This window comes from Salmo salar, chromosome 05 (genome assembly GCF_965601325.2).
Source record: "Salmo salar chromosome 05, fSalSal1, whole genome shotgun sequence".
In the NCBI taxonomy this organism is placed as follows: domain Eukaryota; kingdom Metazoa; phylum Chordata; class Actinopteri; order Salmoniformes; family Salmonidae; genus Salmo; species Salmo salar.
Genome location: NC_138295.1, coordinates 48,737,743 through 48,760,662, shown reverse-complemented (window position 1 = coordinate 48,760,662; position 22,920 = coordinate 48,737,743). Strand labels below are relative to the sequence as shown.

At 39.9% G+C, this 22,920-nt stretch overlaps 2 protein-coding genes across 4 annotated transcripts; both read left to right on the top strand.

Moving 5' to 3' along the window:
* The first annotated feature begins 3,615 nt into the window (after nt 1–3,615).
* LOC106605008 (stathmin) lies at nt 3,616–6,861 on the top strand. Of its 3 annotated transcripts, none has more exons than XM_014200198.1 (5): nt 3,616–3,906; nt 5,462–5,505; nt 5,736–5,902; nt 6,060–6,251; nt 6,446–6,861. In XM_014200198.1, exons 2-5 carry the CDS (start codon nt 5,490–5,492, stop codon nt 6,500–6,502), a joined length of 432 nt encoding a protein of 143 aa, XP_014055673.1. In that variant the 5' UTR covers nt 3,616–3,906; nt 5,462–5,489; the 3' UTR covers nt 6,503–6,861. The 3 variants fall into 3 exon arrangements, with proteins under 3 accessions (XP_014055673.1, XP_014055675.1, XP_014055674.1); XM_014200200.3 differs by lacking the exon at nt 3,616–3,906 and adding an exon at nt 3,926–3,993; XM_014200199.3 differs by lacking the exon at nt 3,616–3,906 and adding an exon at nt 4,324–4,549.
* Nucleotides 6,862–9,998: 3,137 nt separating this feature from the next.
* On the top strand, nt 9,999–15,413 carry LOC106605007 (membrane progestin receptor alpha-B). The gene is made up of 2 exons (XM_014200197.3): nt 9,999–10,180; nt 13,821–15,413. Exon 2 carries the CDS (start codon nt 13,827–13,829, stop codon nt 14,889–14,891), a length of 1,065 nt encoding a protein of 354 aa, XP_014055672.1. The 5' UTR covers nt 9,999–10,180; nt 13,821–13,826; the 3' UTR covers nt 14,892–15,413.
* Nucleotides 15,414–22,920: the final 7,507 nt, after the last annotated feature.

Sequence of the window (22,920 nt, the reverse complement as noted above, 5' to 3'; positions counted from 1 at the left end):
GATGTTCAGAACTAGCATACCCACCGAAAACTTCCGGTGAATTTACTAAATTACTCACGATTAACGTTCACAGAATACATAACAATTATTTTAAGAATTATAGATACAGAACTTCTTTATGCAATCGCGGTGTCAGATTTTAAAATAGCTTTTCGGCGAAAGCACATTTTGCAATATTCTGAGTAGATAGCCCGGCCATCACGGCTAGCTAATTTGACACCCACCAAGTTTGGCCCTCACCAAACTCAGATTTACTATAAGAAAAATTGGATTACCTTTGCTGTTCTTCGTCAGAATGCACTCCCAGGACTTCTACTTCAACAACAAATGTTGTTTTGGTTCCAAATAATCCATAGTTATATTGAAATAGCTCCGTTTTGTTCGTGCGATCAGGTCACAAGCCGAAGGGTGACGCGCGAGCGCATTTCATGACAAAAAATGTCAAAATATTCCATTACCGTACTTCGAAGCATGTCAAACGCTGTTTAAAATCTATTTTTATGCGATTTTTCTCGCAAAATAGCGATAATATTCCAACCGGGCGACGTTGTATTCATTCAAATGCTGAAAGAAAAAAAATTGAGAAGTTTCGTGAATGCGCATCTCAGTCTCACTGTCCCCAGGCTGACCACTTACAAACTCTGCTGTTGTACTTTGCCCAGAGACAGCAGACACCCCATTCCACTTTCTGGCGGCTTTAGAGAGCCCATGGAAGCCTTAGAAAGTGTCACGTTACAGCACATATGCGGTAATGTCGATAGAGATGCAACAGAAGGACAACAAATTGTCAGACAGGGCACTTCCTGTATGGAATCTTCTCAGGTTTTGGCCTGCCATATAAGTTCTGTTATACTCACAGACACCATTCAAACAGTTTTAGAAACTTTAGAGTGTTTTCTATCCAAATCTAATTATATGCATATTCTAGTTTCTGGGCAGGAGTAGTAACCAGATTAAATCGGGTACGTTTTTTATCCGGCCGTGCAAATACTGCCCCCTATCCCAAAGAAGTTAAGGAATACCTGGGATAGGATATCCTAGTAACAAATGTACACTAAATGTAAAATGTTAACATTATGACTATATTCTCAAAATAAATATATTACATTTTGTAAATGCAGGAACGTAATCGTAAAGCCACATTCCACTATTGGAGTGTACTCCACCTCTGTTTTATAGATGTCATGCTGGCCTGGCAAGGTACACATTGTGACACCTGATTGAAGGAGGAAAAATATTAGGACTGATAGAGCTATAGTTTTCAAAAGTGTTTCAATAGTTCTCAATAGCAATTACCAACTATTAAAAAAACACAAAAGCATCTGCATATTTTTTCATAAGAAGTATCAGAATAGAATAGCCAGTTTAATTTAGATAAGAGGACGTTAGATTTATAATTACCCATTGTCTATGTCAACGGACATCCCTGGCCAATAAAATATTTTTGAGATTGCATCTCTTGTTTTTCTTTTTCCACAATGAGCCCCAATGCTGCTCGCATGGAACTCAACAAAGATGTTTTTGGCCTCCTCAGCACCACAGACTACCTTTGTCCGGAAGGCACAGGAGGTGTCTTTGTACCTGCTGTAGTATAGCTCACCAGTTATGAGGTAAAGACAAAAATATTCAGTGGATACGTTATTAAACATAATAAAAGTATTCATTAAGAATACTTGGAACAATTGAGCAAAGTTCTATTTCTTCCACTCATTAATTGTATTAAAAGTTTGATATAGTAAGACTACAATATTCAACAAGTTGGCCTACTTACTTCAAACCTCTACTGTTGATTATAAGACAAAATGGCCAGCCACCGTCTGAAAACCTGAGCCATACTACTATATTTTGATAAAAGGATACTCTATGAAACTATGACATTTAGATAAATCACTCAGCCGATTGGATTTGATAGTAAGCTATTTTGTCACATGCACAGGTGAGTGCAAAAGATGCATTATTAATCCCAATGTTAAATTATCGTAGTTTAACACTAGTAGATCTTACCTTGATATCACAAAACCGTTTTGTAAACTACAAAGTAACACAACAACATCGAACTGACATGTTGCTACAAAAAGGCTGATCTCTGAGGAAAATTGAAGGCATAGGGTGTAAACGACGAGACTTGGTCTCGCAAACGACAAAACTTGGCCTGGTGTCATAACGGTTTCGAATTGCTATAAGACGATATAATAAATATTATAGTCATGGTGGTAGATAAGATAATGGTTTGATAGTTTTAGACCAATTAATAACGGAATAATCAACAGATAAAGTGTACTTCTAAGTCTCGCCTCACATTCTACAACAAAATGAATGTCCTTTATCCGAAAAGTTTTTTTTCATCCTTGGTCAAGCCCACGGGATTGCCACCATTGCTTTTGTAATTGACAAAGTTATTATAGGTTGCAGGATCCATTCTTCTGAAAACATACGTTTCGAAATTAAATCAATCACCTGTGTTCTAATAATCTGCAATGTTATGACATTTATGCAAGTTGTGTAATTTGGATAACCTTCCCTAATTTCAGTCTTCAATTAAGCACTTGTTGTGGCTTTACTGATGGGTCAAATGCAAATGAGTTGTATCGCATAGTGTAGGTAGGCCTGACGTCTCCCATGATATGCTATGACTTAAAAAAATAAAATAATGGCTTTTATACTAAAGAGTACTTTAACACTAAAATGAAGCACTCTTTCACAAAAAAAGAGGCTTCAGAAACCCACAGAAAGACACCCACGTTTATATATTGTTTTGGAAAACACATGGTGACATGTGACAGGCAAGAAAATAGCCTTGCCGAAGTCCTCCCCCCTTTCTAATTTCCTTAATTTTGTGGCTAGAGTCAAATACTTTCTGTGGCACACACTACTGGTCAATGTGAACTAACAAAATGATGCTGAAGTGTGCCAGGCCTTGCAGTCCCAAGATAGAACGGGGGAATTTCGGCAGGCAAGAAAATAGCCTTGCTGAAATCGACATACAAAATAAAATGAAACGCAGCCTAACGTGATCAGAAATCACAACTAGCAAGCAAGTTGCAGCAATGAAGAATTGAGTGCGTGCGCGTTCACGCGATGGGGGGATTTGGCAGGGGGGTGCTTAACCGCACAACACCGGAACCCTCGCCCCTTGTGTCTGCCTGGTCTGTCTCGCAAGTGTTCCCGAGAGTCTCGCGATGTTGCGCCAGTGCGTTTAGAAGACTGAGTGATAGGTTTAGAAAGCTTGATAGCGTAACTATTTATGTTGATGATGGTAGGCTACTGTATACATCTTGGGAACCCTGTCTCATGCTTTTCTTTTCATTCCAGCTGAGAACCTCGATACATTAGGGTCCGTTCGTAAATCCACAGCGTTTCGCTCTCAGATCGCACACTGGACCCCCTGGCCTAGAAGTAGAGTTGATCTGAGCGTTCTGACCTCACAACGGCAGTCAAGCGCCCAAGCTAACTGGCTAAAGTTGACTAGTTTGCTAGCTATTTCTAGTACAAATGAGATAACACCTCACTGATCATTTTACTCGCCCTATCAGAGCTAGTTGGGCTGTTTTCATGCTATCAATAGCGTTAGTGACTGACTATCTGTGCTGCTAGCAACATTTGATTTTAAAAAAAAATTGCAAACCTTTCTGTCATATTCAACGGTGTTGCGCGTTCGTAAATTCATCAGTTATTCTGCACTCTGGCACACTCAAACGAGAGTGCTTTGAAATCGGAGTAGATAGACAACATTCATTTACGAACGCACCCTAAATCGACATTATTGATTGGACGATTAGGACCAATGGGAGTAGAGAACGAGATGTGACGAGTTGACTTTAGTGCTTCGTTCCTTTTTGTTGCGCGAACGGTGCTGAGGCAGACATTGAAGAAGGCGCGACCACACGACTTTGGAAGCATTTGAAGGTAGGTAAAATAACGCTTTTAACGGTAATCATTGGAGATATATTGATGGCAGTCATTACGCTTTCAGTGATGTTTGTCATTTTTGGGGTAAGTAACTTAGTTGTCATTATAAATGTATGGTAATTGAGAATCCTATAATGTAAGCTAGCTGCCTTGAACAGCTAGTATAGCTAGCTAACAAGCCCCAAGCTAACTTTAGCCCACTGCTCGGTTTTATTTTTGATGACAAGGTTTTGGATTTTTTTCTAAGTTCCACGTTACACAAAAAATATATGTATTATACAATACATTAATGTATTTATCTTAAATGTAAACATTTGGGCGGGTTTTGCTACCCAGCGCATGACTGGTGATGGAGACTAGGTGGGTGTGATCACACTCTGCCTCGGTCTGCGCTTTTTCCCCAATTCCTATGTCGTCAGTCGACGACTAAACATTGACTTTCGACACAACTAAGGACACATTGCTGTGCTTTAACTTACATGTGAAGAGGGGTTTCAGTCCGCCAACTGTTAAGATAGCAAGCTACAGTACCTAGCTAATTTATTCAGGTTGTTAGCCAGTGTCTGTGCCCCTGCTGAGCTGACAGTGCAGCCGAGTCCATTGTCTCATCAGCACCAGTTTGCTATTCGTGCATTTGCAGGTGGGTTGAGATGGATATCAGTGTCGGTGGCATTTGTCTAGCTATGTCAAGTTAATGTGTGATATTGTATAATCTTTCATAATGTAATGATTCCTAATTGTGTATTATATGTTTTTAGTTTTTATGAAATTGAAATATGTCATGCTGTCATCGACATGAATAGGTTGCGATTACTGTTGGTCGTTTGTATCAGCCTTTGCTAGTGTTGGTTTCTTGTTTTGAAGCTGGTCTTAGCGTAGGCTTGCCTCGACCTTTAGCTTGGAATTGGCTTTAACTCAATAATTGCAATGATTGAATTTGAATGCTCTTCAATCTGACTGTCAATTCAGACCACACCTAGCTAAGTTCATATTGTTCTCTGACCTGTATTCACAATGGTGCTTTATTGTCTTCGTGCAATAGTCAAATCCAATGTTGGGAAAGAAAACGTTATCTGCTGACATGATATTGCCATGTCAATGGCAAGGTAGAATAACTTCTATTTGAGTAATTTTCATTTATGCTCTGGTATTTGTTCCTGATTAACAAGGATGGGTAGGACTTCATTTCCACACCCTTTTTGTCTCCATTCAAATAAGCTATTTTTAACATTTGCCAGCTCTTGTTTTGAACAGGTGCAGTAAGGCTACTTTGAAATCTATTCTCAATCATTTGCTGTATCACTAATATTCATGCTACATGTCTAACATTAATGCTAGTGATCCATCTCCAACGGTCAGTTTATAGACAGCAATATCCTCAATTGAATTCTTACTAGGCACATACAATGGCTCTCCACCTTCTGAATCAATAGTTGTCATTGCTTTTATCAATCCGTGTTTCTGTTCATTCCTGATTAGCGCATGGATGCATCTTTGATGTATTGTCTTTCTGTCATTAAACCTATGGCTTTGTCTGTATTTTTCCTCCCAGGCATAGCAACCCTCAGTACTCTGCTGAAATGGCGTCCTCTGGAGGTAAGTGTTAACATGACAGGCCTTTATTACACTATTACAATGAGCTCCAAAAATATTGGGACAGTTACACATTTTTTGTTGTTTCGTGCCCAATAGAAATTAATGGTACATTTTGGAGTCACTTTTATGCAATCAGCTTCACTATTGTATTGTTTAGGTGTTATAACTCTATGCTATTATCAGCTTGATACATACTTGTATCAACATTGATGGATTCACTATTTTCACAGAGATCCTGGTCAAGGAGTTAGACAAGCGTGCTTCAGGTCAAGCATTTGAGGTAATTTTGGCCCCGGATGCCAAGGGTGAAATCCCCCTACCGCCCCCGAAGGAGAAGAAGGAGATGTCCCTGGAGGAGATTCAGAAGAAACTGGAGGCTGCAGAGGAGAGACGCAAGGTACCTACAGTCAGATATACACATGAGTATCAGTAAATGGAGCCGCATCCACCTTACAGGTTTAGTTAATTAATATTTTATTATTTTCAAGCACAGGTTTGGTCCCACTAGCCTAACACTAACTTACTGTGTGACTTTGATTTTCTAATTTGATCAGAGTCATGAGGCAGAGGTGCTGAAGCACTTAGCTGAGAAGAGAGAGCACGAGAAGGAAGTTCTGAAGAAAGCCATGGAAGAGAACAACAACTTCAGCAAGACGGCAGAGGAGAAGCTCAATCAGAAGATGGAAGCCAACAAAGAGAATCGCACGGCACGAATGGCAGCACTCAATGAGAAATTCAAGGAGAAGGTTGGCTTCGCTGCTCAGTCTGCCATTTTTCTCAGTCATCTTGACGTCATTTTCTGCAATCCTGAATTTAAGAGAGAATTTCAAATTGAAAGGCCCAGGTTATGGAAATTGGATGTTGGTTGAAATTCCATGTACACTGTTCAAAGTTATACTTAACTAATCAGTTTAACTTCTGTGATTTTTATTCATTCTAGGATAAGAAGCTTGAGGAGGTACGAAAGGCAAAGGAAACAAAACCAGAGGAGAACTGATTTTCTTTTGTAATAATTAAAAAAAAACTTGTGCAAAGATATCTTTTTGTTCTGTTCAATGACAGTATTATATTTTTCATTGTTATAGTTTTATTCACCTTGTTATGATTAGTTTAGGCTGTCCATTGTTGCTTTTGTTGTGGATGTGTAAGTATTTCTTCCCCCACCTCCGGTAGATTTGTGTATTGCAGTTTATGACCTTTGAAATAAGCAGCGTTTTTACCTATAAGGAAGCATGCCACTGTTACGCATTGGTCCTTATCATTGTGAATTGCATAATGTAAGTAAATCCTTGTACCTTGTAAAACTGTGTTTATCTGATCTTAATAAAGTTGCAATTGTCCTGTAAAACTTCTAAACGTCTTAGCCGTTTGGTACTAAGCTAACGTGAAATTGTTTTAAAGATGGTCATACCATGGATCATTTAGCTATTTGATTTTTTTTATAATGTTTAAATTTGTCCTTTACTACTATATAGCCCATAGAAACGCATTGAATAACACATTCAAAAATGAATCATAAGGAATAAGGTTTTGAAGTGTCTGTTCTATATCTAGGAGATAAAAGAAAGCTCAGGAAATATATATATATATATTTAATCCCTTATTTTTGTTGGCATAAAACGACCTCCATACTTCTATTCGTTTGTATGGATTACCTTCAGACAAGTCCCGTGGGGGGGCGTAGAGCAAAATGGAGAACAGCATCGTGTACGTGAGTCTTCCTTTTTCATAGTGATCATAATAGTTTGTAGGCGCTACATAAGTTTGTGAGTAGACCTTTTTATTTTTTTGGGGGGGATGTCTCATGATCTGACGAACACCACTGTAGCTCGGCCACCTTCCACCGCAGATGCAGAAGGCCTACAGGCGGATGCGGTAGATTTAAACGCAGCCCATGCAAAAAAAAAACTGATCTCTAGTTTAAACTGACAGATTTTGATGGGGATTTTTATATTATGTTACTTAGATTGACCCATGGGTGCGTCAATAGACTCCTTAAGGATTATTAATGGTCTTCATTTATTTGAGGCTTTAGGGTTGCAGACTGATTTACCTACACACCTTCTGTATTGGTGCACACAGAGACTACACTCTAGTAATTCCATTTTGGTAATTCTCATTTCGTCATGCAAATTTGATAGTCATTTTCAAATGGATCCCACAACATAGTAGATGCAGCATAGTGTAATTATATCACCCTCAGTATTTCAATTATGTTATCGTCATCTTTTACCTAAAGATTGGATAGAGTTAATTGCCATGTTTGTTTACTCGTCATCATAATTTTTATCTAGATGTTCTTGTTATTCATTCCATCATATAAGGCCTTGATAGTGGTACTGGTAAATATAATGAATTGCTACAGTAAAAAAATGCAAGTCATTCCTTTGACTCTACTGACACCGAGTGGTAATAGCGCAAAGCTATAATGTAGAGCAACAGTAGTTGGAAGATGAAATTAAGATTTCTCTTTCACACATTTTGGGCATATGAGTAATATTGTTTTATCATTATAAACAATGAAATTAATATGTGTTTTGTTGAATTGTTTCACTGATCAAGTGTAGAAATGCCATATTCTATTGGAACTGGGAGGTTTGCCATTCAGGCCTAAAATTTTGTTGAGTTGGTTCCTACGGTTACAGAGTGCTGGTATGTAGCTTACTGATGGTATGGCCACAGATGGTCCCTCCACAATGCCAGCATGGTGACGAACAGTGTCTCTTCAACCTTAGGAGGCTGAATACATTTTATTTAGAGAAGTCTCTGTGGTCAGCCTAAATTCTTGGACATCATGTTTTGGTCCCTTTATACTTAACCTACCTCACCTCTATATAAGCTATGTTCACAATCATTTGTCATGTTAATCGTTAATGTTATACTAAGGAGGTATCGGCAGATGTGATAAACAACATATATTACTGTATAAGTCCTTCCAAGCAACAAAATACATTTGAATATTTCCCCCATCTCATCTGTGCTTCAACAAGTATGGAACGACCTGCACTTTGAGCAAGTTCTAAAATAAGCCATACATTTCTAGAGTAATAAAAAAAGCAACGAGGATGAGGAACTGTACCATTCAACAAGGGTCCCTCCGACGGGAAATGTACATGATACAAATGTGTGGAAATACAATAATTACACAATTGGAACACAAATTGATTTTTAACACTAAATACGCATTCTACCCTATCTTTGCTTAAACATCACCTGAAAAGCTAGTTTGGAGTGCATTTTTTGTTCCTAAATACATTTGAAATGTATTGGAAACATGTTACCAAGTCACATACCAAGCATGGAACATGTTGAAATTGCAAACAGAATGTGTTAATCTTGTGTGAAATTTCTGGTCGGGCTCTTGCCTATATTGTTTTAGAGACACCTGTTAAGTCTGAGAAAGATATCCACCGTATGACAGTATGCTGTGCACATCTATGTGCACTTTATGTAATTGTACAATAACGTTTTTGTATTGTACAATACCATCCACATAAAGAGGTCTCAGCAGGTGGTATAGTCAGCCTTCACAGAAGGGGAGACAGCTGAGACACCTCTGCGAATTGTTTTGAAGGTCTGGGCTTGGTCTGACTGAGTATATACAATGCAAGCCTTTCACAGACGCATCCACAGTGTTTCATACAAAGACACATTGTCAATGCTACCCACAACGTGGGAGGAGGGAGAATGTGAGCCTTTATACAGTGACTGGACTAAGGAGCGATTCAAAAATTGCTTGACTTGATATACAAATTAGTTTCAGTTTACTGTGAACCATATTGGTGGTAAACGAACAATAGGTCTCTCATCAAGAGCCAAACTTGTGCTGAGTTTGTAATTTCACATGTGGGCTGACTTCTGAGTTGGAAGTTTCCATTGCAAAGCTACTGTGGGCCTATATCTTTTGGTTTAGCACTCTAGCAGACACCCAAATTTAGTCACATCATGAATGGATTAGAATTAAATGACACTGCCATAAAGTACACTGTAATAAATACCAATAACAAAAAGTGTCAATGCCAAAGCCTATTATTGTTTTAGGAGGGGAATCAAACAGCTGCTAACAGCTGATAGTGATCTTGCTTTGCTAACAGGAAATAGCAAAAATAATTGTACCATTAAATATAGTCCCACACACACACACACACACACACACACACACACACACACACACACACACACACACACACACACACACACACACACACACACACACACACACACACACACACACACACACACACACACACACACACACACACACACACACACACCACCTCTCCAATAGACTTTCAAATCAGTAAAACAAATACATAATTTATGGTGAATGGGTGTTTCTTCATTTTCAGAGCACACACAGCATTTCATTCCCTGACAGTGTGCAATCAGTCAAATAAGACCTACGCTATTGGTGAGAATCTAATGAAAAGAGAGGAACAATACACCATATCTGACCGCTGATTGGTTAGAACATCTGCTTGTCAAAGGCTCGTGGCTCTTCGACTACGGATTGCGTCTTGGTAAAAAGCCGACGGGCGCTCCACCCGCACAAGAATAATCATACTTTAGTAATTTTATTGATCAAGCAATGTTATTTATATTTGATGTATTAATGAATAATCCAAAGGATTCACTATTCAAGGTTTTGCACTGATACTGCGTTTGCCTTCTTCAGGTAGGTTTATTTCTTCTTTCTTTATTTCTTATGGTTTTCAGCACTATGGCCACGCCAGCATATGGTCGCATAAAATGTCAATGTGCATTGTAATAATGTGTAATAATGTGCAATTGTATAGAAGTCTCTGTTTTAGTACATCTCGTATAACATGTAATAGAGCAGCTGTCAGAATGGGAAATTGAAGCATATTCTGTATGCAGTTTACCCCTCACTGGTCATATGTCAGCTTAATTCTAATGTCTTTTTACAGAAATACCCAATTTGTGTTCATATTAGGCTATGCCGATAATTAGGATAACATATTGATCAGTCGTTTCCATGCAATTATTGGATGTCTTGAACAAATAATTTACATTAGAATACCATTCTACAGTCTCAAAGCTTCTGGATTCGTGTATACTCAAGCAATTCTTCAGCCATGAATATTTTAAGACATCTAGGCATGCAACCAATGTAAAAATCTGAGGGTGGAGACCGGCAGGATGGGAAATATGTTATATAATTCTCTTCCCATTCAACGATTGCTCCATGATACCATTTTTCCTTAGAACTCAGTCATTTACGTGGTCTCCTCGTGTCTCCTTAACCTTTTCCATGCTAATCCATGCTAACATGGAACAAGGGCAATAAAATTCTCAGTAGAATAGGCATTCTTTCCCTTGCTCTGCGTTTTTAGATACATGCAAATGAAGTAACAAGAGGGAGTTTGAGGAAGCTGTTTAATTTACTGAAGACTATTAATATGCACCCCGTGTGTAGGCCTTGGCTACAGCATTTACATATTTGCACTGCTGACACTGAAAATATACAGTACATAAGTAGCCTAAAGTACACTGCTTTATTTCTGATATTTTTCGTAAGATTTTATTTCAGATTTTAGACAATAGACATAGACAAAAGACAATAGACAACTTAACATTTCACAGACATAGATCCACTAACTAGACATTACTGTGTCTGGGACTTAGCCCAACCTTCAACATAAAGAAAAAAGACAAAAAAACACCAACTCAGGCATACAGTTCAAATCAAAGGTTTGGACAGACCTACTCATTGAAGGGGTTTTCTTTATTTTTACTATTTTCTACATTGTAGAATAATAGTGAAGACATCAAAACTATGAAATAACACATATGGAATCATGTAGTCACCAAAAAGAAGTGTTAAAGAAATCAAAATATTTTATATTCTTCGAAGTAGCCCCCTTTGCCTTGATGAAAGCTTTGCACACACTTGGCATTCTCTCAATCCCATATACTATGTTCTTACAAAAAAATGTTTGCAATTCTCTAGTACAGCCAATATTGAAGACTTTTTAATGCTTCTCAAAGATGCCCTCTGGTGGTCAAACTAGCACTAACTACAATTATTAGCAACAATGGCTGACAATTAAATAACGTGCCGTAGAATTTTGGAGCAGCCAGCAAGGTGTGCTGCAGTATGACGTAACTTTTACAGGAAGAACCACTGTAGGAAGGAGATGAGATTTTGATCATTTCTTCCCCACCTGCCCATTAAAAGACCAGGCTCACCGGTAGGAGCGAGTACTCTGGTGGGCCATATGGAGAACGTTTCCTCTCCCCTTACTCGCATCCCTTTCATGCCATGTTGCTGTGGGGGAACCAGTCGAAATCTCTCCGGGTATTCATCGACTCTGGGGCCGATGAGAGCTTTATGGATGCTACCCTGGCATCCGAGATGGATATCCCCACAGCCCCTCTCCATTCCCATGGACATTAGAGCACTGGACGGGAGCTCTATTGGCCCGGTCACCCACAATACCACCCCCATCAACCTACTTGTGTCAGGGAACCACAGCGAGACGATGCAGTCTCCTCAGATTCCCGTGGTATTGGGATTCTCCTAGCCCGTTCTGCTACAAACAGTTCCTGAAGTCAGTGCAGCCTGCCCCAGGACATCTTCCTGGGGGCTCGGAAGTTGCCCCTGATCTCTCCGACATTCCCCATTCCAGGACCTCCCGGAGGTGTTCAGTAAGGCCCGGGCCACTTCGCTTCTGCCGCACTGACCATATGACTGCGGGATTGACCTTCTCCCAGGCACCACTCTGCCCCGGGGACGACTGTACTCTTTGCCGGGTCCGGAGACCTACATTGAGGACTCCCTAGCTGCAGGGTTCATCCGTCCTTCTGTCTCCCCCCGGCACAGTGTTCTTCTTTGTGGAGAAGAAGGACAAAACCATGCGCCCGTGCATCGACTACCGGGGTCTCAACGACATCATGGTGAAGAACCGCTACCATTCATCTCCTCGGCCTTCGACCCGCTCCAGGGGGCCACCGTGTTCTCCATGCTGGACCTACGGAATGCCTACCACCTGGTGCGGATACAGGAAGGGGACGAGTGGAAGACTGCCTTCAACACGGCCAGCGGTCACTAGGAGTATCTGGTCATGCCATTCGGCCTTACCAACGCCCCTACTGTGTTCCAGGCTTTGGTTAATGATGTTCTCAGCGACATGTTGAACCGGTTCGTCTTCGTCTACCTCGATGACATCCTCGTCTTCTCCCGCTCCAAACTTACATTGTAAAAACTCTGATAGCCAACTTTCTTACTCCGCCCATAACTTTTGGACTTTATAAGACTCCCAGAAGGCATGCATTATTGAGTCATTGTTTGTTTTACCCTTAAGACATGACTCTACCATTGTGCTGTAGAATGTGTGTATTTTGGCTCTTGTATAATATATTCTATACATTAGTTTATACTTCATTAAGCTTACATTTTTGTTAGCTGTAATTTTGTTATGTTCCAAAGAGAGGGGTTTTTTGTTCTTTATTTTGGTTAGGCCAGGGTGTTACATTGGGTGGGTGTTCTATGTTCTTTTTCTAGGTTTTTTGTATTTCTTTGTTTTGGGCCATGTGTGGCTCCCAATCAGGCACAGCTGAAGTTCGTTGTTGTTGATTGGGAGTCACACATAAGGAGCATGTTTTTCCTTTGGGTTTTGTGGGTAATTGTTTCTGTCTAGTGTTTTCTGTGTAGAGTTAATCCTGACAGGACTGTTTTGCTGTCGTCTTTTGTTTATTTTTGTAGTGTTCTCTTTTTCATTAAAACACTAATGATGAACACATCCTCCACTGCGTATTGGTCCACCTTTTCCGACGATGACTTCTCTGTTTCATCTGACGACGAAGACAGCCGTTACAAACAGTTCCTTTTAGGTCTTGGTTCCAGTATTTTATATATTTTTTCAAAGAGTGTTAGTTGGATAGGCTTTCTGCAAGGTTTTGTAGGCTATATCTTACCTATCATATGAGTATCCTTCTCTGAGTCAAATAGGATATCCTCAACATTGCTTTGAAGTCCAAAATATTTCAGATTGAAATTTCATGATATAAAACTTTTAAATTGCATATAATTAAAAAAGAAGTTCACCGCTTTATTTTCAATGTAGACATTATAAAGATATCTGTTAAATGAAATAATCTAACAAGCTAAACTACCCCCTCCACCCACCCCCATTACTAAGCCAAAGCCAAAAAAATCTGAGCATTGTAATATCATGCAACACACGATTAGGGTCTAAATCCTCTCGCTTGCAATCAGAAATGACAGCTCATGGCCAGATAGATATTATTGACTGACTGTGAACTCATTCTCTGCCCTCATCTCCCGTCTTTAGTTTGCCATGGCAACCGTGGTGATGGAGCAGATTGGTCGCCTGTTCATCAATGCTCAGCAGTTGCGTCAGATTCCTCAGCTGCTCGAGTCGGCCTTCCCTACTCTGCCCTGCACCGTGAAGGCCCACGATGTGCCCTGGGTGTTCCGGGAGCCTCACATCATTGGAGGCTACAGGCAGCCGGAGCACAGCTGGCACTACTACTTCCTCACCCTCTTCCAGAGGCACAACGAGGCACTCAACGTTTGGACCCACCTGCTCGCCGCCTTCATCATCCTGGTCAAGTGCCAGGAGCTGTCCGAGACAGTGGATTTCCTCCGTGACCCCCACGCCCAGCCCCTGTTTATCGTCCTCCTCTCAGCCTTCACCTACCTGTCGTGCAGTGCCTTGGCCCACCTGCTCAACGCCAAGTCCGAGCTCTCCCACTACACCTTCTACTTCCTGGACTATGTGGGCGTGGCCATCTACCAGTATGGCAGCGCTCTGGCCCACTTTTACTATGCCATCGAGGAGGGCTGGCACGCCCGGGTGCGAGGGATCTTCCTGCCCACCGCAGCGTTCCTAGCCTGGTTCTCGTGCTTCGGCTGCTGCTACGGCAAGTATGCCAGCCCGAGGCTGCCCAAGTTTGCCCACAAGCTGTTCCAGGTGGTGCCCTCGGGCCTGGCCTACTGCCTGGACATTAGCCCCGTGCTGCACCGCATCTACAGCTGCCACCAGCAGGAGGGGGGCTGCTTCAACCAGGCTGTGGCTTACCACCGCTACCAGGTACTCTTTTTCCTGGTGAGCGCCTACTTCTTTGCCTGCCCCCACCCAGAGCGATGGCTGCCCGGGCGATGTGACTTCATTGGCCAGGGCCACCAGATCTTCCACGTGTTCCTGGTGCTGTGCACCCTAATGCAGATCGAGGCGACACGCATAGACTACATTGAGCGGAGGCCCCTCTACGAGCGTCTCCACGGCAACCTGGCCCATGATGCAGTGGCACTCTTCGTCTTCACGGCATGCTGCAGCGCGCTCACTGCCTTCTACGTGCGGAAACGTGTGCAGGCGCAAATGTGCGAGAAAGAGGAGTAGGAGCTGTCAGGACAGAGGGATAAAGGAGGATAAGGGAGAAAGACTAATCTGATTTACACTGGAATGCTAAAAAAGACAAGAGATTAAAGCAATCAAACTGTTCATTTTGTAAAAAGACCTGCTGTTTTTTCTGTTCTTTTTTTGTGGCCTGCCAAATGACATTTTAAACTGGCAACATAGACTGTCTTGTAATGTTGACCTTCCAGGAAGACAGAAAAATCCTGGTAGTTTCTGTCTGTCATATCACACACAGTCCCTGTAACATTCCAAATAACGACTTTGCACTTCACAGAGCGGGTAAAATGAAGTTCGGAATTGAGACTTTTTTATTGTGTTGATTTTCCTCTTAATTTTCTACTCTACTGTGAGATCACATGTCATGGCCTGGCTATCTACTGAATAGTCTGACTAACACCAAGCATGACACAAACCATCTCAATAGAGGTATGCAGGAAAGAATGGAAAGTATACCCACGTTGCCCTTAAGTGAATAATCAAATAAATAATTATAATAATTTCTCACCAGCTTTTATTTCTTAAGTACAATGTGAGTTTCAAAGCGATTTGACTCCCAAGTCAAATGATAATGCTTAATGAAGACCAGTATTATTTTTTTTATTCCTTGATTATCTCATGATATTCCAGCGAGCTGCAGTCAACACCTCAAAATGCTGTTTCCCCTACTCATTCTCTGTGTTTTATCTACCATTTTCTCTGCCCATTTTCTCCAAAGCTATGTTTGCTAACTGATTGAGATGCCTATACGGGCTGTCAGATATAATAGACTAGCAGTTAGACTGGGCTAGAGGCATAGCGCACACAATTTGCAAACCAAACATTTCTCCTCTAAGATACATACATTGGCCCGTTTACAAACATGTGGATTGATAATGTCAAAGAACAAAGCTGGCACTCTTAGGATAGTTGGCGTAAGAAATGGATGGAACTATGTGCCCAAGATTACTATGATGTCTCTTTGTTGTTGTGATAATATTCCTTTTGTATTCAAAGGGCTGGAACTTCAGCTTTTGCCTTTTCACACCCGATGATGTCAATGCCTTTGTGTGTATTGTTCAGTCTTTTCATGGACTTGACTTTACTCACAAAAGGGCTGTCTGAGTACTTAGTGTGGTGATTTACTGTTTGTACATTTGTATGTGTGGTTGGGTATGTACAGTTGAAGTCGGAAGTTTACATACAGTTTGTTATTAATGACTCCAACCAATCTGTCTGTAAACAATTGATGGAAAAATGACTTGTCATGCACAAAGTAGATGTCCTAACTGACTTGCCAAAACTACAGTTTGTTATCAAGAAAGTTGTGGAGTGGTTTAAAAACGATGGAGTCATTAATAACAAACTGTAGTTTTGGCAAGTCAGTCAGGACATCTACTTTGTGCATGACAAGTAATTTTTCCATCAATTGTTTACAGACAGATTGGTTGGAGTCATTAAAACTCGTTTTTAAACCACTCCACAACTTTCTTGATAACAAACTGTCGTTTTGGCAAGTCAGTTAGGACATCTACTTTGTGCATGACAAGTCATTTTTCCATCAATTGTTTACAGACAGATTATTTAACTTATAATTCCCTGTATCATAATTCCAGTGGGTCAGACGTTTACATACCAAACAGCTTGGAAAATTCCAGAAAATTATGTCATGGCTTTAGAAGCTTCTGATAGGCTAATTGACATCATTTGAGTCAATTGGAGGTGTACCTGTGGATGTATTTCAAGGCCTACCTTCAAACTCAATACCTCTTTGCTTGACATCATGGGAAAATCAAAAGAAATTAGCCAAGACCTCAGAAATAAAAGTCTGGTTCATCCTTGGGAGCAATTTCCAAACGCCTGAAGGTACCACGTTCATCTGTACAAACAATAGTACGCAAGTATAAACACCATGGGACCACCGTAGCCGTTATACCGCTCAGGAAGGAGACGCATTCTGTCTCCTAGAGATGAAAGTACTTTGGTGCGAAAAGTGCAAATCAATCCCAGAACAACAGCAAAGGACCTTGTGAAGATTCTGGAGGAAACCGGTACAAAAGTATCTATATCCACAGTAAAACGAGTCCTATATCGACATAACCTGAAAGGCTGCTCAGCAAGGAAGAAGCCACTGCTCCAAAACCGCCATAAAAAAAGGCAGACTACGGTTTGCAACTGCACATGGGAACAAAGATCATACTTTTTGGGGAAATGTCTTCTTGTCTGATGAAACAAAAATAGAACTGTTTGTCCATAATGACCATTGTTATGTTTGGAGGAAAAAGGGTGAAGCTTGCAAGCTGAAGAACACCATCCCAATCGTGAAGCACGGGGGTGGCAGCATCATGTTGTGGGGGTGCTTTGCTGATGGAGGGACTGGTGCACTTCACAAAATAGATGGCATCATGAGGGAGGAAAATTATGTGGATATATTGAAGCAACATCTGAAGACAACAGTCAGGAAGTTAAAGCTTGGTCGCAAATGGGTCTTCCAAATGGACAATGACCCCAAGCATACTTCCAAAGTTGTAGCAAAATGGCTTAAGGACAACAATGTCAAGGTATTGGAGTGGCCATCACAAAGCCCTGACCTCAATCCTATAGAAAATGTGTGGGCAGAACTGAAAAAGCGTGTGCGAGCAAGGCCTACAAACCTGACTCAGTTACATCAGCTCTGTCAGGAGGAATGGGCCATAATTCAACCAACTTATTGTGGGAAGCTTGTCGATGGCTACCCGAAACGTTTGACCCAAGTTAAACAATTTAAAGGCAATGCTACCAAATACTAAATTGAGTGTATATAAACTTCTGACCCACTGGGAATGTGATGAAATAAATAAAAGCTGAAATAAATCACTCTCAACTTTATTATTCTGACATTTCACATTCTTAAAATAAAGTGGTGATCCTAACTGACCTAAGACAGGGAATTTGGCTAAGGTGTATGTAAACTTCCGACTTCAACTGTACGTGCCTTGGAGCATGTCTCTTTGCGTGTATATTTGTTTGTGTTTGATTCAGATGTGAATGTGTTTGAAAGCCTGTCTTTGCACTGCTTTCTTATGTTCAGGACCCTCCTTAGAGCATTGTGGTCCATTAACGTCCTCTCAAGTCCCTTAAGGTGACATTTTAAGTCTGTCACACAGCAATGAAAGGTGAAAAAATTGCTCACAAAAGAGCAGGATTTATTTTAAAACCTCATTTTATGATGTCCATGAAACGGTGGCAATAATATATTTAGAGCTAATATAAACAATACATTTATTACACAGCTATTCAAATAAGGACCTGGAGACAAAAATTCCAACACTCATTTTGAAAGAATGCCATTTAAAATGTTAATTTTAGATTAATAAGATAATGTTGCCCTCGTGTTCTGTTGTGAAATGCCTCCTAAAATTAATGTAATTTTATATGTGCTGATCAAGTTTGAGGTGGCATTGAACTTTACAGACCTGAGAGCACTGATGGGTTTGGGCTCAGCCAAAGTCACTGATAATGTAACCTACAACGCTTAGGCTAATATCTAACAGGTGACGGAAAGGTTAAATCATGACTGACTTACAGGTAACTGCCAAAATAAGGAAACACTTAAGTGAATGAGGGATACAAAGTATATTGAAAGCAGTTGCTTCCACGCAGATGTGGTTCTTGAGTTAATTAAGCAATGAACATCCCATCATACTTCGTGTCATGTATAAAAATGCCCAGTTGCCCGTTATTTTGGCTACCATGGCTAGAAGACGAGAGCTCGGTGACTTTGAAAGAGGAGTCTCAAAGGAGCATGGGGGTTTAAAGTAAGTGTGTGTGTGTGTGTGTGTGTGTGTGTGTGTGTGTGTGTGATGTGTGTCTCACCAGATCTCAACCCAATTGAACACTTAAGGAAGATTCGGGAGTGGTGCCTGAGACAGCGTTTTCCACCACCATCAACAAAACACCAAATTCTGCCATTTCTCATTGAAGAATGATGTCGCATCCCTCATATAGAGTTCCAGATACTTGTAGAATTTATGCCAAGGAGATTGACACTGTTCTGGTGGCTCGTGCCCTATTAAGACAATATGTTATTTAAAGGAAAAGCTTCTACCAGTTCGTGGTGAGTAATTGCTGTTTTGATGTCCAGAAGTTATTTTCGTTCATAAGAGACGGTAGCAGCAACATTATGTACAAAATAAGTTTAAAAAATAAGTTAACCTCTATGGGCTAGGTGGGACGCTTGCGTCCCACCTACTCAACAGCCAGTGTAATCCCGTGGCGCGTTATTCAAATTCCTCATATTTTCAACTTCAATTTTTCAAACATATGACTATTTTACACCATTTTAAAGATAAGACTCTCGTTAATCTAACCACAATGTCCGATTTCAAAAAGGCTTTACAACGAAAGCTAAACATTAGATTATGTCAGCAGAGTACCCAGCCAGAAATAATCAGACACCCATTTTTCAAGCTAGCATATAATGTCACATAAACCCAAACCACAGCTCAATGTAGCACTAACCTTTGATGATCTTCATCAGATGACAACCCTAGGACATTATGTTATACAATACATGCATGTTTTGTTCAATCAAGTTCATATTTATATCAAAAACCAGCTTTTTACATTAGCATGTGACTAGCATGTGACTAGCATGTGACTAGCATTCCCACCGAACACTGCCGGTGAATTTACTAAATTACTCACGATAAACGTTCACAAAAAGCATAACAATTATTTTAAGAATTATAGATACAGAACTCCTCTATGCACTCGATATGTCCGATTTTAACCTGTTAGGGCTAGGGGGCAGTATTGACACGACTAGATAAAAAACGTACCCGATTTAATCTGGTTACTACTCCTGCCCAGTAACTAGAATATGCATATAATTATTGGCTTTGGATAGAAAACACCCTAAAGTTTCTAAAACTGTTTGAATGATGTCTGTGAGTATAACTTTAGGGTGTTTTCTATCCAAAGCCAATAATTATATGCATATTCTAGTTACTGGGCAGGAGTAGTAACCAGATTAAATCGGGTACGTTTTTTATCCGGCTGTGTCAATACTGCCCCCTAGCCCTAACAGGTTAAACAATGCAAAAAAATAACAGTTGGTTAGGAGCATGTAAAACGTCAGCCATGCTCTCCTGCACTATTCTACTACTGCTTAAAGAAGGTTGTTTAGCTAATAAGATGAAATCATTACCTTGAACTACGTTTGGGTACCTTGTTAACATTTCAACATGAAAAGTTGTGTCTTAAATGGTTTTACGTTTTTGAAATACACCGAACAAAAATATAAATACAACATGCAACAATCTCAAAGGTTTTACTGAGTTACAGTTCGTAAGGAAATCAGGCAATTGAAATATCTGGATATTGGTGGGAACTGGAACACGCTGTCGTACACGTCGATCCAGAGCATACCAATCATGCTCAATGGGTGACATGTCTGGTGAGTATGCAGGCCATGGAAGAACTCTAACATTTTCAGCTTCCAGGAATTTTGTACAGAACCTTGCGACATGGGGCCATGCATTATTATGAGGTGATGGAGGTGGATAAATGGCACAACAGTGGGCCTAAGGACCTCGTCACAGTATCGCTGTGCATTCAAATTACCCTCATTATAAAGCAATTGTGTTCATTGTCCGTAGCCCATACCATAACCCCATGCCACCATGGGGCACTTTGTTCACAACATACAGTGGTTCCTCAATTAAAAGTTTTGAGATTATGTCGCGGGATTTAGAGGTAATTTGTGGTTTAGTACGTTACCCTGCATCACTGCTTCATTGCTCCAGACCACCGCATGGGGGAGGTAGATTACTGACTATGCTTTTGGGTCCCAAGGCCTAATGTGTCTCTACCTGACAATGAATGGGCGATATAAATGATGAGGATGAATAATGTGCTTGAATTTAGAACAATAGTGTAAGAATTGATATTCCTCTGTACAGCACGCACACCCGAAAAAAAGTTACATATTACTTACTAAAACTGTTGTTACACTAAGGTTTTTATGCTAAGAGAAATTAAAATGTTCAATTATATTCCAGGTTAAAACCTGTTGGGGCTCGGGGGCAGTATTGAGACACTTTGAAAAAAATATGTGCCCATTTTTAACTGCCTCCTACACCAACTCAGAAGCTAGGATATGCATATTATTAACACATTCGGATAGAAAACACTCTGAATTTTCTAAAACAGTTTGAATGGTGTCTGTAAGTATAACAAAACTCATATTGCAGGCAAAAACCTGTGAAAAATAGATTAAAAAAAATGTGAATTTTGTGACTGTACTATTTAGTGTCATTGTTTTATAGATACCATAGTGAGAAAGGATTCATTTCGCAACACCTACGGCTTCCACTAGATGTCAACGATCTTTATAAAGTTGTTTGAAGCGTCTATGATAAACAGAGAGCAAATTAGAATCCAAGGAAGTTGACATGTCATCACTTCATTTTTTTGCGCCTGCGCATAAATCTGAGAAACGTGAGTTTGGCATCATTTTTTATCTAGACATAGGATAGGTTGTGTGAAAATATTACTGATGTTTAACGTTAAAAATGGACCAAAAGATTAATGCTAAACAACATTTGACATGTTTGAACGAACATAAATAGATTATTTACTAGGTTTTTTTTAGCTTTTCGGCGTGATTTTACCAGCCCCCCACCACGTTTTGTGGGAGCATAATGAACGCTAAGTACTTGGTGTTATTTGGACATAAATTATGAACTTTGTCAAAAGAAACCACATTTGTTCCGGACCTGGGATGCCTTCCGGACCTGGGATGCCTGACTTCTGATGGAGATAATCAAAGGTAAGGGGATATTTACAATGTTATTATCGATTTTAGATGATGCTAACTGTATAGCATAGCCTGTTGTTCTTAGCATAGCACCCCGTTTATTGCAAAATGTGATTTCTCAGTAAAGTTATTTTGAGATCTGGCCATTCGGTAGCAATTACGAGATGATAATATATTATTCTTTGAATGACAATATTATAATTTACCAATGTTTTCGAATAGTAATTTTGTTATGTTCACCGGAAGCATTTCAGAGAAGAAAAAAATCTGAATTTCACGCTACTGTAAAATGCTGTTTTTGGATATAAATATGAACTTGATGGAACAAAAAATGCATGTATTGTATAACATAATGTCCTAGGAGTGTCATCTGATGGAGATTGACAAAAGTTAGTGCATAATTCAAGCTGGTTTCTGCTTTTGGTGACGCCTGACCTTGAATTGAAAATGGATGTTTGTACTTTTGTGGCTATGTACTGTCCTAACATAATCTAACTTTATGCTTTTGCCGTAAAGCCTCTTTGAAAATCGAACAATGTGGTTAGATTAAGGAGATGTTTATCATTTAAATTGTGTAAAATAGTTGATTGTTTGAGAAATTGAAATTATTAGATTTTTGATGTTTTGAATTTCCAGCCTTGTTAGCAATCCCGGCTCGGGGTTCATTGCTAACCTGTAGCCCCAACAGGTTTTAAGATATGTGTTGAATGAATATAAGCAAGTGATGTCTGCTAAATAATCAAGTTGAAGGTGCAGTCATATAGCCTCGGCACCTACATAAAGCTGAGTTACTCACTCATTCATGGCTTTGGATCAAAATGAATAAGTACCAAAATTCTTTATGATAGTCTTTAATAAAGAAATGTTTTGGTTATTCTGACCTGGATGCCATGTATATTAGTCTCTAAAAAGAAAAATATTACCGCTGTCTCTTGCGCATGTCATTTTCCAGTTTTGCCCTAACGAAAAATTATACTTTAGAATCCTCCAATCCTCCAAATATAATTATTGGCAGAGAGCCATATAGATTGCAAAATAGTTGGGAAGAGATTTGAGATGGCACATGGTTTATGAATTGACACACACTTTTCCATTCCTATTGAAAGCTCTAACAGTCAAATGCATTCTCTCTGTCACCTACACGCACTTTAAACTTTGGGATAATAAAGCATTTAAAGGCTGACATTGGTTGATTTTATGGATTCATTCATTAAATCACTTTAGTTGACATGTTGC

Coding starts and splice junctions, on each gene's coding strand:
- LOC106605008 (XM_014200198.1), top strand. Junction 5,903..6,059: donor CTGCAGAGGAGAGACGCAAG/GTACCTACAGTC, acceptor TAATTTGATCAG/AGTCATGAGGCAGAGGTGCT. Junction 6,252..6,445: donor ATGAGAAATTCAAGGAGAAG/GTTGGCTTCGCT, acceptor TATTCATTCTAG/GATAAGAAGCTTGAGGAGGT.
- LOC106605007 (XM_014200197.3), top strand. CDS start 13,827: ATGGCAACCGTGGTGATGGAGCAGATTGGTCGCCTGTTCATCAATGCT.